The sequence below is a fragment of the Aedes albopictus genome, chromosome 3 (genome assembly GCF_035046485.1).
Source record: "Aedes albopictus strain Foshan chromosome 3, AalbF5, whole genome shotgun sequence".
NCBI lineage: Eukaryota > Metazoa > Arthropoda > Insecta > Diptera > Culicidae > Aedes > Aedes albopictus.
Genome location: NC_085138.1, coordinates 191,046,418 through 191,060,732, shown reverse-complemented (window position 1 = coordinate 191,060,732; position 14,315 = coordinate 191,046,418). Strand labels below are relative to the sequence as shown.

Below are 14,315 nucleotides of genomic sequence, written 5' to 3'. Positions count from 1 at the left end.
ACCAATCCGTGTGGTCAATTAATGATTTTTAATGAAACTCAACGTACATATGTACAGATGGAAATATTATTAGTAAAATTGCGAAAAAATCCACAGCTCAGGTGAGATTTGAACTCACGACCCTTATACGCTAGACAAGTGCTTTTCCAACTAAGCTACCGAGCCAATTAATGACACGGCATTTTGGTTGGTACAAGGTAATTCCAATCTCATCGATCATGCTTCATCTTTCCCTTAAATTTCACCGCAAATATATCCATCTCTTATGTACACATGCATGAAGAGCGATGCGATTTATTTACTGTTGAAACTGTTTGCCTAACTTTCAGGCGTCTCTTCATCACCGACTGTGGTGAGGAAGAACAATTGAAACCTGGTAGGCGACCAACGTGTCGTTCGCACTCTTTCATATACGACAGATTACTACAGAAGAGGTAGAAGCTCGAATATGACTTAAGGGCAAAGTCTTCGGTATACCAATCCGTGTGGTCAATTAATGATTTTTAATGAAACTCAACGTACATATGTACAGATGGAAATATTATTAGTAAAATTGCGAAAAAATCCACAGCTCAGGTGAGATTTGAACTCACGACCCTTATACGCTAGACAAGTGCTTTTCCAACTAAGCTACCGAGCCAATTAATGACACGGCATTTTGGTTGGTACAAGGTAATTCCAATCTCATCGATCATGCTTCATCTTTCCCTTAAATTTCACCGCAAATATATCCATCTCTTATGTACACATGCATGAAGAGCGATGCGATTTATTTACTGTTGAAACTGTTTGCCTAACTTTCAGGCGTCTCTTCATCACCGACTGTGGTGAGGAAGAACAATTGAAACCTGGTAGGCGACCAACGTGTCGTTCGCACTCTTTCATATACGACAGATTACTACAGAAGAGGTAGAAGCTCGAATATGACTTAAGGGCAAAGTCTTCGGTATACCAATCCGTGTGGTCAATTAATGATTTTTAATGAAACTCAACGTACATATGTACAGATGGAAATATTATTAGTAAAATTGCGAAAAAATCCACAGCTCAGGTGAGATTTGAACTCACGACCCTTATACGCTAGACAAGTGCTTTTCCAACTAAGCTACCGAGCCAATTAATGACACGGCATTTTGGTTGGTCGCTCTTCATGCATGTGTACATAAGAGATGGATATATTTGCGGTGAAATTTAAGGGAAAGATGAAGCATGATCGATGAGATTGGAATTACCTTGTACCAACCAAAATGCCGTGTCATTAATTGGCTCGGTAGCTTAGTTGGAAAAGCACTTGTCTAGCGTATAAGGGTCGTGAGTTCAAATCTCACCTGAGCTGTGGATTTTTTCGCAATTTTACTAATAATATTTCCATCTGTACATATGTACGTTGAGTTTCATTAAAAATCATTAATTGACCACACGGATTGGTATACCGAAGACTTTGCCCTTAAGTCATATTCGAGCTTCTACCTCTTCTGTAGTAATCTGTCGTATATGAAAGAGTGCGAACGACACGTTGGTCGCCTACCAGGTTTCAATTGTTCTTCCTCACCACAGTCGGTGATGAAGAGACGCCTGAAAGTTAGGCAAACAGTTTCAACAGTAAATAAATCGCATCGCTCTTCATGCATGTGTACATAAGAGATGGATATATTTGCGGTGAAATTTAAGGGAAAGATGAAGCATGATCGATGAGATTGGAATTACCTTGTACCAACCAAAATGCCGTGTCATTAATTGGCTCGGTAGCTTAGTTGGAAAAGCACTTGTCTAGCGTATAAGGGTCGTGAGTTCAAATCTCACCTGAGCTGTGGATTTTTTCGCAATTTTACTAATAATATTTCCATCTGTACATATGTACGTTGAGTTTCATTAAAAATCATTAATTGACCACACGGATTGGTATACCGAAGACTTTGCCCTTAAGTCATATTCGAGCTTCTACCTCTTCTGTAGTAATCTGTCGTATATGAAAGAGTGCGAACGACACGTTGGTCGCCTACCAGGTTTCAATTGTTCTTCCTCACCACAGTCGGTGATGAAGAGACGCCTGAAAGTTAGGCAAACAGTTTCAACAGTAAATAAATCGCATCGCTCTTCATGCATGTGTACATAAGAGATGGATATATTTGCGGTGAAATTTAAGGGAAAGATGAAGCATGATCGATGAGATTGGAATTACCTTGTACCAACCAAAATGCCGTGTCATTAATTGGCTCGGTAGCTTAGTTGGAAAAGCACTTGTCTAGCGTATAAGGGTCGTGAGTTCAAATCTCACCTGAGCTGTGGATTTTTTCGCAATTTTACTAATAATATTTCCATCTGTACATATGTACGTTGAGTTTCATTAAAAAACTGAAATGAGTTGCATAATGAAAATAGTTGTATAATGTTCATAATGCAACCCATTTGAGTTGCATTATGAACATTATGCAACTCAAATGAGTTGCACTATGAAAAAATCATTGCATAAAATTTTGTATGGAACTCGTTGCAAAACTCGATTTTTTCAGCACTCTTCGTATTTATCCAACTCGGCAAGCCTCGTTGGATAAATTTACGACTCGTGCTGAAAAAATCAACTTTTTGCAACTCGTTATATAAATAACTATTATGCAATGTTTTTTTTTTCATAATGCAATTCATTTGAGTTGCATAATGTTCATAATGCAACTCAAATGAGTTGCATTATGAACATTATACAACTATTTTTCATTATGCAACTCATTTCAGTTGCATAATGAACCGGTACGGAAAAGTAGGTCATTATGATACTGAAATGGGTAGTATTAAATAGAAATTATGATACTGAATTGCATAACAATTGTTATATACTTTTGGGATATTCAGGGTCGTCCAAACTGTTTTGAAGTTAAGTCTAGCTGTTAAATTAGGATAATTCTTGCTAAAACCAGATACCATTTACATAATGTCTGGGATTTATTTATTTTTTCTAGCTTATACGCTAGAGTATAATAAAAAGGATGAAAACCTTTTTGTTTGGGTTAATTGATGGACCCCTCGCTTGTCAAGGGGCTGACAAGGTGGCAAAAATCACGATTTTTCATAAAATTGCACCTAATTTATTGCGGAATGGGGAAATCATAGACCATTCATTTGAATTTGAAAATTTTTTGGCAGACATCTTGGATTTGTCTGCCATTTTGAATGTTATAATCAAATCGGGATTTTCGCTGTGTTCGCAGACATCAATTTCAAATCCGAACTCGCAATTAGAAAGCTAAACTCTAAGCTTTTAAGAACATTAAAATTGGCAATGGATTTTCGTTAGGTCCTAACTGACTTGATTAATAAAAAAAGTTTTCGAATATATATCCATTTAGAAATTCTGCTACAAAGATTTTTCAGCAATTTCGGCAGGATTTATTTCTGGATTGGAAATTAATCTTGGAATGACTTCCATGGTTTTTCACTGGATACCTCCCGTATATTCATTCATTTATTTAGTATTACGTCATATTTTGCTATTCTGCTATTATCAACGCATCCCCTGGCTTTCGCCCATCTGCGTTGTCTTTTCACTAGGCAATACGTCTACCAATTGATGTTTATGGGTTTGCCGGACCAAGTCATGTAGCTAAGCCAAACACCCCACCTACAACTGTTGTGTAGGCACCATTGTCCCGCCCACTGGTCTTTTACAGCTAGTTGTAGGTGCATGTGTGCTTGTAAGTATTGGAGTGTGTGTCAGTGTTGGTGTATTGTAGACGCTTACTCGTTCTAATCCACTCTGACTGCTAACACCCTATTGAACCATTACCCTTAAATCTGGCAATCTATGAAATAGAATGAGTTAAATGTAAAAAACAGTCAGTTAAATCAAACAAGGGATATTAGTATTAAAGCGAAGATACAACGAAGCAACGGCCCGAATCTCGAGAGCACAAACCCCAAGAACCAAATGACAGGCAGCGCCGATAAGTCGATCAACTGGCCACCACCAGTGATTAACCAATCGAACAAACCCTCCAGCACAAACCGCCACCAGCTCTCCCGACCTGCGCCCAACAAATCCGAGGAACAGCCCAGCCTTAGCTTCACCTTAAAACCAAAATCTAGATTACAGAGCACAATACTTCCCAAGTAACCACGCAGCTCGAGCCGCAAATCACGCACAACATGGCACAAATAAGACAAACACTACCCCGCGACCTAGAGTAGAGAAGGGTCTCTTTCCACTCCAACCCGGACTCAACTGCACCCACAGGGCAGCGCACCTCACCCACACCGCACTCATTCATGCATCACTGTCCGAGCCGCACGGTCACCTGGGTTGAATCTATCTGCATGACCTCGTCCAACCCGTAACACAGAGTTAAAATCCCTCTTGCATTACAAAGTACTCCCTCTTCCCAAAAGTCTGTGCGTGGTATAAATGAGATCTTGAGGCTGAAGAAATCGTCACCAATACAACCGCCAACACTGAGCACTCAATGATGTCGGCCTTATTAACGACGACCCCCACAGTCCCAAACCCAATTATCCCACACTACCCAAGTAACCACCCTGCTGAAGCCGTATGCACCGCACGCACAAAGCACACACACACACCGACACGCACTACCCCACACAAACCACCAAGGCCGAACAAAAGCGGAAAGCGGTGCCACCACTGCTGAATCACGATTTTTTCAGTATAATTCAGCAATCGTAGATCCATTCCCCGACCCTATTCAGCCCTAACGGTCCATAGCAATGCCTGTCAATATATGCGCCTCACACATGCAACCCCTACACGCTAACAGTATGGTCACTTGGGTATCCCTGTGTTTTTGACATGATGGTCAGGGATCACAGCCATCAAAACGTTCCGCACTTTATCAGGGCTTACGACCTGTAGACATGATGATTTCTCAATAGTTTCAAGCTTTTTCGGACCTTCCGCTATGGGAGACCATCATGGCTAGCGGTGTTATTTATTTAGTACTAGCTGTCCCGGCAAACTTTGTCTTGCCGTCTTGTGGTGGTTTGACAACTGTTGAGCTCATAACGTTACCGCACTCTAGATTGATTTCATTTCGATCTTGTTGATTTTCTTCCCAGCTCATGGAAAATCAGTACTTTTTCAATTTTGTTACTTTTCTAGCTGATTTTCGTAACTTTTTGCACATATAAACACAGCCACCACGAATACGAACCAAACCGTGCAAGAGTCATCCTGATCGGTTCAGCCGTTCTTGAGTTTTGTTGCCTCAAAGGGATATCAAACTCATTTTTATATATATAGAATAGACTAGCTGTCCCGGCAAACTTTGTCTTGCCAAGTTGTGTTGGTTTGACAATTGCTAAGGTCGTTGCAGCATGGCACTCTAGATTGGTTTCATTTCGATCATGTTGATTTTTTTCCTAGTTCATGAAAATCAGCACTTTTTCAACTTTCTCACTGTAGATTTTAGTAACTTTTTGTACATATAAACACAGCCACCATGAATACGAACCGAACCGTGCAAGAGTCATGCTGATCGGTTCATCCGTTCTTGAGTTTTGTTGCCTCAAAGGAACTTAAAACTCATTTTTGCCTCAAAGGAACTTAAAACTCATTTTTATATATAGATTACATCATATTCGTTCCGAGTTTCCAATCACAAATCCTTTTTTTGTTCGCTTGGGCTGTTTCCGTTGGTAATGTCTTCACTGGGACAATGCCTGCCTGCTTTTCATCCGCTTCTGGCAAATTTTTATGCGAAATAACGTCCAAAAGTTTGGATGTGTCATAAAAACCTATGTGCCTTCTTTACTTGGACCTTGTGACGCAGCTTTATGTTTGGAAATTTTAAAAACCCTGTTCAGAGAGTTGGGTAAAATGCAACCTGATAACACAGTCAGTTGAACCGATAGACATTGTAGAGCCATGTACTGAGTCGCTGTATGCTATAGCATTGGCACTGAAAAATCTAAGGCAACTTTGAATTTAAATTCAATTGCTAAGCATACTCAAACCATTCGGTTTCCTTCGGTAATTGATTATCAACTACTACCCATTCGTGATTACTGACAACGGCGGGGACGGCGCATTGGCATAGAAAACAAAACAAATTCGATACATATTCTTGGGACCTTCAAGTGTATAACTTGCTATTTCCCACACCTACCTACCTTCCGCCTAACGATGCGGCGGTGTTCGAAGAGACGCGAAAAGCATCTGTTGGCTTGGCAGCGTTACCAAGAAGTGTACACGCGATACAGAAACATCCAATCAAAGTTTATTTATATTTTCAAAACTCAATCAGCCAACGTCCGTCGGCTATGCGCTTTCAGCAATAAGTACCAAGAGCAACGAAATAACATATCTACGTAGCTAACGATCTTTCAGTTTGGCGTCCACTCGGTACACACTCATTTTCGATTTCTCTGTTCGGTATTTTTTTACGGTTTTTGAACCGTAAAATACAAAAGTTACTGAGTTTTCAGCATTTTTATGCAATCTAACTGATGTTCAGTAATATTTTTTGACATTTTAATGAATGCGGATATAGTTTGTGCCGAGAGTTCAGCAAAGTTGAAGATTTACTGAGTTCAGTCAAAAGTCAGTAAAAAACAGTACTGACTTTTCAGCATTGGTTCGTTTTTACTGAGTTTTCGTTAAAGTAATATGTAAACAGTAATCGGCACGTGCTCCTAGCTGTCAAAAAAAAGAAAAAGAAAAAGAAAAGCTTTGATCATCAGAGCCATCGCCATAAAACTGTTCTCATCGTGATTCAACATTTTAAACACCGATTCCTGTGCCCTTGCCGCTTGTTTGGTAAGTATTTGGAAATCTACGTACCGGAGAACTGGAATGGCCTCATTCGCTAGATAAATCTTCAGGGACCTTGTTGGTGCAAGTGTTACACAGCAGATTGTATACATTTTGCCGCCCCTTCAGATAGAACAATAATCGAGCACCGACTGGATACTCCCGCACTTCGAGTTTTGCCCTGAGGTCGTTTCGGTTCTGTCGGAGTTAATTCTTAGATTTTCAATCCTTCCAAAAACGGTCGGCAGGGGCATGAATCATGACATGGGCATGGGGCATGGACATGAATCGGAAGCACCTTGAAATGCAAAATGCATCGAAAGTGTGGCTGACCGGGAGGGAACAACATATTTTCGGGAACTGAAAAACTCAGCAAGACCAATCAAATAAAATTTTAGATTACCGAAAAAGACCGTAACATGTACATCAGATATTACTGACTATTTCAGTATTTGTTTGACAGATCAAAATTTTAAGTGTTACCGACTTTTCGGTATTCACACTCGTTTACCGACTTAACTCTGCTGTTCAAAAACCCAGTAAAATTTTACCGACTTCGGTAATCAAAGCTGAGTGTGTAAATGTCCTACGTCAGCAGAAAGAAAGAAATTCATCGTCTGGGACTATTCTCCTTCGTCATTGAAGATCGAACGGAAAACCGTTGAAAGATATGAGAATCGAATGGCGAATTGCTGAAGTAAGAATTGCTTGCTCTTATTTTCTTTTTTTTATTTATGACAATTGCAGCTAAGCCTACGTTTACAAATATAATGCATTCTAATGCTCATTAAGGGTATTTTTGGTATCATGCGTGCTCACTCTTAATAAATATTGCAAAACATATTTAACAAGCGAGCGAAACAAATGGTTTAATACCTTTTTATTAAGAAGGTTGAAAATCGCTATACAAATCACTTGTAATTTTCGTTTGCATCATTCAGCAACGTGTAACCACTAGCGCCTGTTACGTCTGTTTGTCTGTGGTAAATTCAACAAAAACTTTTGCCTGGTGTATTTTTCATGAGCACACTGTCACCTGTTGGTAGAACGGTAGAACCGCGTGAGACACTATCGGCTATGATGGATTTCGATTTGACGTTTGTCTATCACGCATACTATCACACAAATCGACTGTATATTTCGTTTGCATCATTCAGCAACGTGTACACTGGCAAAAGTCAAAGCGATCAAACACCAGCGCCTCTGGTGGAAGGATCGCGGAAAACAAATGAAATTTGAATTGATCGTTAAATGCATGTGCCAAGCCGTTTTTAAGAGTGTTACGTCTATTTGTCTGTGATGATAGGTATACCTTTTTGCTGTGAGGTACGCATTCGGTGCTACCATGGCTAGAATAAAACACCCAAGGAATGGGAGACTACCGGCATACTGATGAAATGAGCGACAGATGGCGTTCAAAAATCGCACTTAAGGACAGACTCGTTAGAATCCCAAAATGGCCACCACAATGGCCGACTTTGGCACCTACTCACTATTTCGGCCGCACAAATCTCTTTGTAAACCAAACCAGCGCACCTGATCTTCTTATTTGATGCTTATTACAAGTGAGCAAGAACAGAATAATAAAATGCACTGTTGTTTGAAGCTTGCTTCTTGAGATTTGTGCGTCTGAAGTTCTGATGTACTGTTGAAGTGGGAGTTCAAGACGTTTGTCCTTAAGACCGCGATAAGGACAGGCTAAAAGGTCTACAATGAGGGTCTCTATCAGAATGCCAATATTAACCCTTGGGGTGATGTCTACGGGGTCGGGATGGCCAAGAAAACTGGTGTAATGGTCCCTATGATGAGAAACTTGCGGGGATTGCGAAATCCTTTAAGCTTAAGACTCCAGGTCCGAACGGAGTTCCGAACCTGGTCTTAAGGTAGCCATTATTGCAGAAGCTCTTGTGATGTTCAGATTTTCTGTCCTGAATCGAGAACCATCGGTTGTAAACCTGACCCCAACATCGGCGAAACATTCGGAAGTGTGAATGCAGTGAGCAACCCTGAATTAAAATCATGTTGTAGTAACACTCAAATTAGGGAATTGTGCAATCGTTCGCCGAAAACCATTGCTGGAGGAATATATACGGGACGCACTTTGCGGAGTATTTATCGAATTTGGATTGGACCGTAATATCCCATGATCTTGGTTGGCCCTTATTTTCAACAAGTCTTTTAAGCAAAGGAAATTCCCCGCAATGTGAAAGCTATCGTTTATGTTCCCCGTACATAAGAAAGGAAACAAGAGAGAAACTATAAACGAATAACCAGTCCAACAGTAGGGTCAAAAACCTTATGAAATAATAGTGGGTAATGTCATTGTTGTCAGAATTCAATCAAACACCGAGATTTTGTTAGCTGCTACGGATCAGCTTCAAAGCTGTAAATTATGTATTTATTGTATAAAGAACTGTTAGGGTAGCGAACCACTTGGGCAGCGGTCGGTATTTTGGGCACTCTTCGCTATAACTCAGTCAATTCCAAACCAATCGACTTGAAATTTTGTTCACGGCTAGATACTATACGTATCTCATCGCGTTCCAAAAATTGCAGCAGAAAAGTTCCCAAAATAGGACCCCTGCCGAGATGGTTCCACTTCCCTACAGTAATTTGGGTCGTTACTTACATTTCGGTACAAATTTCCGATCGAATAATGACTGATGAATGATTTAACTGGGATTATACCTGGTGCTATCTGTAGGGTTATGTAAGAGTTTGAGATTAGGCCAAACAAACACCGAATTAAATTCATACTCATTGGATATCAATTCAAGCTAATACAATAGTTCCAGGGTAGTGGCTCAAGGAGCGCCTAATATTAATATCGAATAGCAATAACTAATAACTATAGTAATATAGATTTATAATTCACTGGTGCTTCAACTAAGATCGGTCTTCAATTTTGTTGATCATCTAGGTTTGACGTTGTCATGTCATGTTGACGTTCTGCGGAGCAGAGGGAGTGCCCAATCGCACAACCTTCTTCTAGCGACCCAGTGGTTGTCGCAACAGTCATCCTCAGTGCTACTAAGAACTACGAAATGCACCAATACGGATTTATGCCAGGTCGTACCGTAACAACCAACTTGATGGAATTTGCAAGTATATAGGGGGATTAGGGGCATAATGGACACCCGGGCCGAAATGGACACCCCTGTTTTTACCGAAACCGTTGACTTTTATGTAAAACTTTCAATGCATAAGTGTAAAGCAAGAAGTCATTGTTCTATTTTTCAAAAGTACCATTTATATTCCTTCAAAATAACCAAAATATCATTGAAATTGAAGTATGTTTTTCATATGGTGAATTTCTTATAATTTCGAAGCAGCAGCAAATAAGGTATTACGAGTGATTGAGTGTGTCCACCATACAAACAAGTGAATTGTTAGCTTATCTACATGTATACGTGGATTTAGCAATGGATGAAGTATTATTTTTTTTGATCAAAACACACTGAAAATAGCAATTTCAATGTTGTAGTCAATTCGGGGCGAAATGAACACTAGCAATTATGAATGGATGTACGCGCGTTGCATACTGTTAGGCATTTTAGAGAGGTTGAAAAAAATCAATCCGATTATTTTGCCCTAAAATTTATTTAATTAACTTTGAAGTTATGTAAACTCGTCTAAAATGGAGTATTATATCTGTGGTATTGATATCCGTTGGCAAATCACTCAACTGGTGGATATTCTCTAAAATACAGCATAAAATATGCAGGGGTGTCCATTATGCCCCGATGGGTGTCCATTTCGCCCCGTACCTTTCCTGCCAGCCCCAAAAACACACGATTTACAATTCATTATTTCTTCACAATAATGACATTCTACCAGCTGTAAATGATTGAAATACGTAGGAAACAAGTTAAAGTTGTAAGCCAACTGATAATATATTAAGTTTTTGTCTGTTATACAGGCCTAACATACTCATTTGCTTATGGTGTCCATTATGCCCCTAATACCCCTACGTGCATATGACAGATTGAAGCTAACGCGCAAGTGGATGCTGTATATACGAACCTTAAAGCTGCTTGGGCCCATATAGCCGAGGCGGTAAACGCACGGGTATTCAGCATGACCTTGCTGAGGGTGACGGGTTCGATTCCCGGTCGGTCCAGGATCTTTTCGTAAAGGAAATTTCCTTGACTTCTTGGGCATAGAGTATCTTCGTGCCTGCCACACGATATACGCATGCAAAATGGTCATTGGCAGAGCAAGCTCTCAGTTAATAACTGTGGAAGTGCTCATAGAACACTAAGCTGAGAAGCAGGCTTTGTCCCAATGAGGACGTTACGCCAAGAAGAGAGAGAAAGCTGCTTTTGACGTAATTGACCACCGAATACTTTTGTCGAAACTCTCCCGTCTAGGCGAGTCTTAATACTCCATGGTTGGAAAGCTATCTCTCTCACCAAGTTCTGCGTATTAAACTTGACTCGTGCGTTTTCTGTACTTACCTTACCGATCAGGCTAAGGCCGGGATGGCCTCTGTTGTACATAGTAGCCGTTTATCCGGCAATCCGTATTCGTATTCCTCTGAAATTAGCTCAATCTATTCTGTGTTCTTTCTTCATGATCCGGGAGTGATCACTGAGAAGTAAATAGTATACTCAAACACGAGCTTTGTATCGTATTTCTTGCATGAACAAAATAGTGTTATACCAATGCCGTTTATTCTTATCTTCTACTTTTCAGACTCCAGGAAGACCCACCGACCGGAGTTTCCGGTGCTCCCACAGATAACAACATCATGATCTGGAATGCCGTAATATTCGGCCCACACGACACACCGTTTGAAGATGGCACCTTCAAACTGACGATAGAGTTCACTGAGGAGTATCCGAACAAACCGCCAACCGTACGCTTTGTATCAAAGATGTTCCACCCGAACGTGTACGCAGATGGCGGTATCTGTCTGGACATTCTACAGAATAGATGGAGTCCAACGTATGACGTTTCCGCTATTCTAACTTCCATACAGGTAAGCCACTTTTGCTCATATATTGCGATTGATTGAAGTACCAACATGTTCTCTTTCCCACTTGCAGTCACTACTTAGCGATCCTAATCCTAATTCACCTGCAAACTCAATGGCGGCACAACTATATAAGGAAAACCGCAGAGAATACGAAAAGCGAGTAAAAGCATGTGTCGAGCAGAGTTTTATCGACTAGCCCCTTTCTCCCGCAAAGTGTCGTGCCCTTCGGTGTAAGAATCCTCGTGTAGGGAACCTTCATTACGGCCCTAACTTCCTTTCACTTTCCCGTCGCTGTTTCCCGGTGTCTTTTCCGTTCAGTTAAAATTTGGACAGTCCAATGGTAGTCTTCAAATCTGCGAATCATTTCCATATTTTAACTAGATCTTCTCTTCTGCGAGTAGAAGCTATTAGTAGCAGACGGCGTCAAAACACAGCTGCGAACACCTATCCGAGAACTCAAAAAATGCCAGCCACAAAAGATAACTACTAACCGCAAGTACTAATAAAGGAAAATATTAAAATCGTACAGTTATGAGAAAATATTACGCTGTAAAAACATTTATTTGACATTGTTCCCTTTCGGCAGATGTTAAGACGAACAGAAAAAAAAGTTAATATAAATAATAAAACCATACATAAATGTACCGACTACAAGGTGTTTAATATTAATAAACAAATCCTACAATGATATGTATGACCACACTCTCACACACACACGCAAGATAACTACTGCAAAAACAAAAAAAGAAAATTATCAAGGATAACAGTGAACACTAAGTAGAAGAAAAATCGGATGACCTACTTTCAAGAAACACTTACTGAAGTGAAATGTGAAATAATAAAATTCAAGTCTTATTTAAACCATAAAAGTTTAATTTAAAAGTAAACTTATTGTACTGCAAAAACTCAAGAAAAAAAATAGTAAAATAAAGCATATGAAAAATGTCACACCACGCGTTCCAGAATATTTTTTCCTTCGAATTCCAAACTGCGCCCAAAACTCTACGTCATTGATAATGTACGGTTGCCGATCGCCATGGTACATCCTACAACAGCGACCTAAGCAACCGGAATGCAGCATACCCACAAAATCTGGAGGCAGCGTTCCCGGACGAGGGCGAGCTTGATGTGGGCCCACTAGAGGACTCCTAGTATAGTAAAAGCAGTCATAAACAACGTGAGTGGTAATGCTGCATGGAATCCGGCGGAACGACACGAACAGCGGATGCTGTGCCATTCTTAACACAGAAGTTCTACCAGAAGCTCTTTGCCCCTTCAAACGGCTTCGTGCCGCGATCCAAATGTGCCTCTGGCGAATAGACTGCCTTGAATCGCATATCAGTCCCATCTCTGCTGGATTTCCTATGCAAATGGGACCGATATGCGATTCACGGCAGTAGACATGAGGTGGTTGAAAGGTGGAAGCAGGACCACCTTTCCAGGAGCCATGACAAAGGACAAGATATAATGCGACGTGCCGGGCATGATTTTCTCCTGCACACACCGCCACACGCCATTTTCCTACACACCGCCGAAGATCGTCCTTAGCACGCGTCGCTCGAAAACTCCGAGTGCTTGCATGGTCTTTGTCTCGTGTCCGTAGAGGACCACCGGTCTTATTAGCATTTTGTACATGGTGCATTTGGTGCGTGGGTGAATCTGTTTCGACCGCAGCTTCTTCTGGAGCCCGTAGAAGGTACGCACTAGTTGCTATTCCGATGGTTTGTGTGACGTCACTTTCTTTATTTACATTTTGCGGTGAAGTGAGCTGAGCAGTGGTGTTGAAAATGATAGGGTTCTGGAAAACATCTAGTCACGTAAGACAAAATGCATCAATATTCACCTCTTGCTTTATTGATCCACTGGCATATATATATTTTATAAAATCATCGTCATGTTAACGTGCCAATGCCAAACACGCTATTTCACAAAACGCTCAGGTGCCGGTAGTGAGCGAACGTGAAACAGGAGCAAAAATTATGTGAGCGCCGTCTGCGAGCAATTTGCAAACTACAGAATATTTGGTTTAAATATTCTTTAAACAAATAAAACGATAAGAGGTGACTAAAGGGAGACCGGAGACGTCTGCTTGTCTGTGATGAAATGTTAGAAGTGTTACATGTGCTTGTCTGTGACCCTTTATGCTTTTGTGATTTTATGCAGGATTCACGATGATAACTCTATGTCCAAGGATTGTGTTGCGATTTCTCAAACCAAATTTTGATCTAAGAGGTTTATTAATGGTCTCAAAGATAAAACCCTGAAAGACATTATAAGCAGTTAGAGACTACAGGTATTCTTCGATATAACGTACCCTCGATATAGCGAATTCGATATAACGTACATTTTGCTTCGATATAACGTACATCTAGAGACGAATGCCCCAGAGGTAAAGTCTCTCTAAACAAAAAAAAAAAAACGTACACCATTGAAAAAATCATTTTTTCCAGTAATAATCACCAAATAATCTACGAAATCACTCAAATCAATGCTGTGTTGCAGCGTTAGCTTTTTTACCCAAAATTACAGCAATTTGGGGAAAAAATTGTGTACGTTATATCGAAGCAAAATGTACCTACG

General features: G+C 40.4%; 1 protein-coding gene across 6 annotated transcripts in view; it reads left to right on the top strand.

The window, feature by feature from the left end:
• The window catches only part of LOC109429115 (ubiquitin-conjugating enzyme E2-17 kDa), a 50,448-nt gene extending 37,765 nt beyond the window's left edge, over positions 1–12,683 (top strand). For all 6 annotated transcript variants that reach the window (XM_019704964.3, XM_019704962.3, XM_029863026.2 and 3 more), the window contains 2 exons: positions 11,453–11,738; positions 11,806–12,683. In XM_019704964.3, the coding sequence (XP_019560509.1) occupies positions 11,453–11,738; positions 11,806–11,931 (412 nt within the window). In that variant the 3' untranslated portion in view covers positions 11,932–12,683. The remainder of the gene's footprint in view (positions 1–11,452; positions 11,739–11,805) is intronic.
• Positions 12,684–14,315: the final 1,632 nt, after the last annotated feature.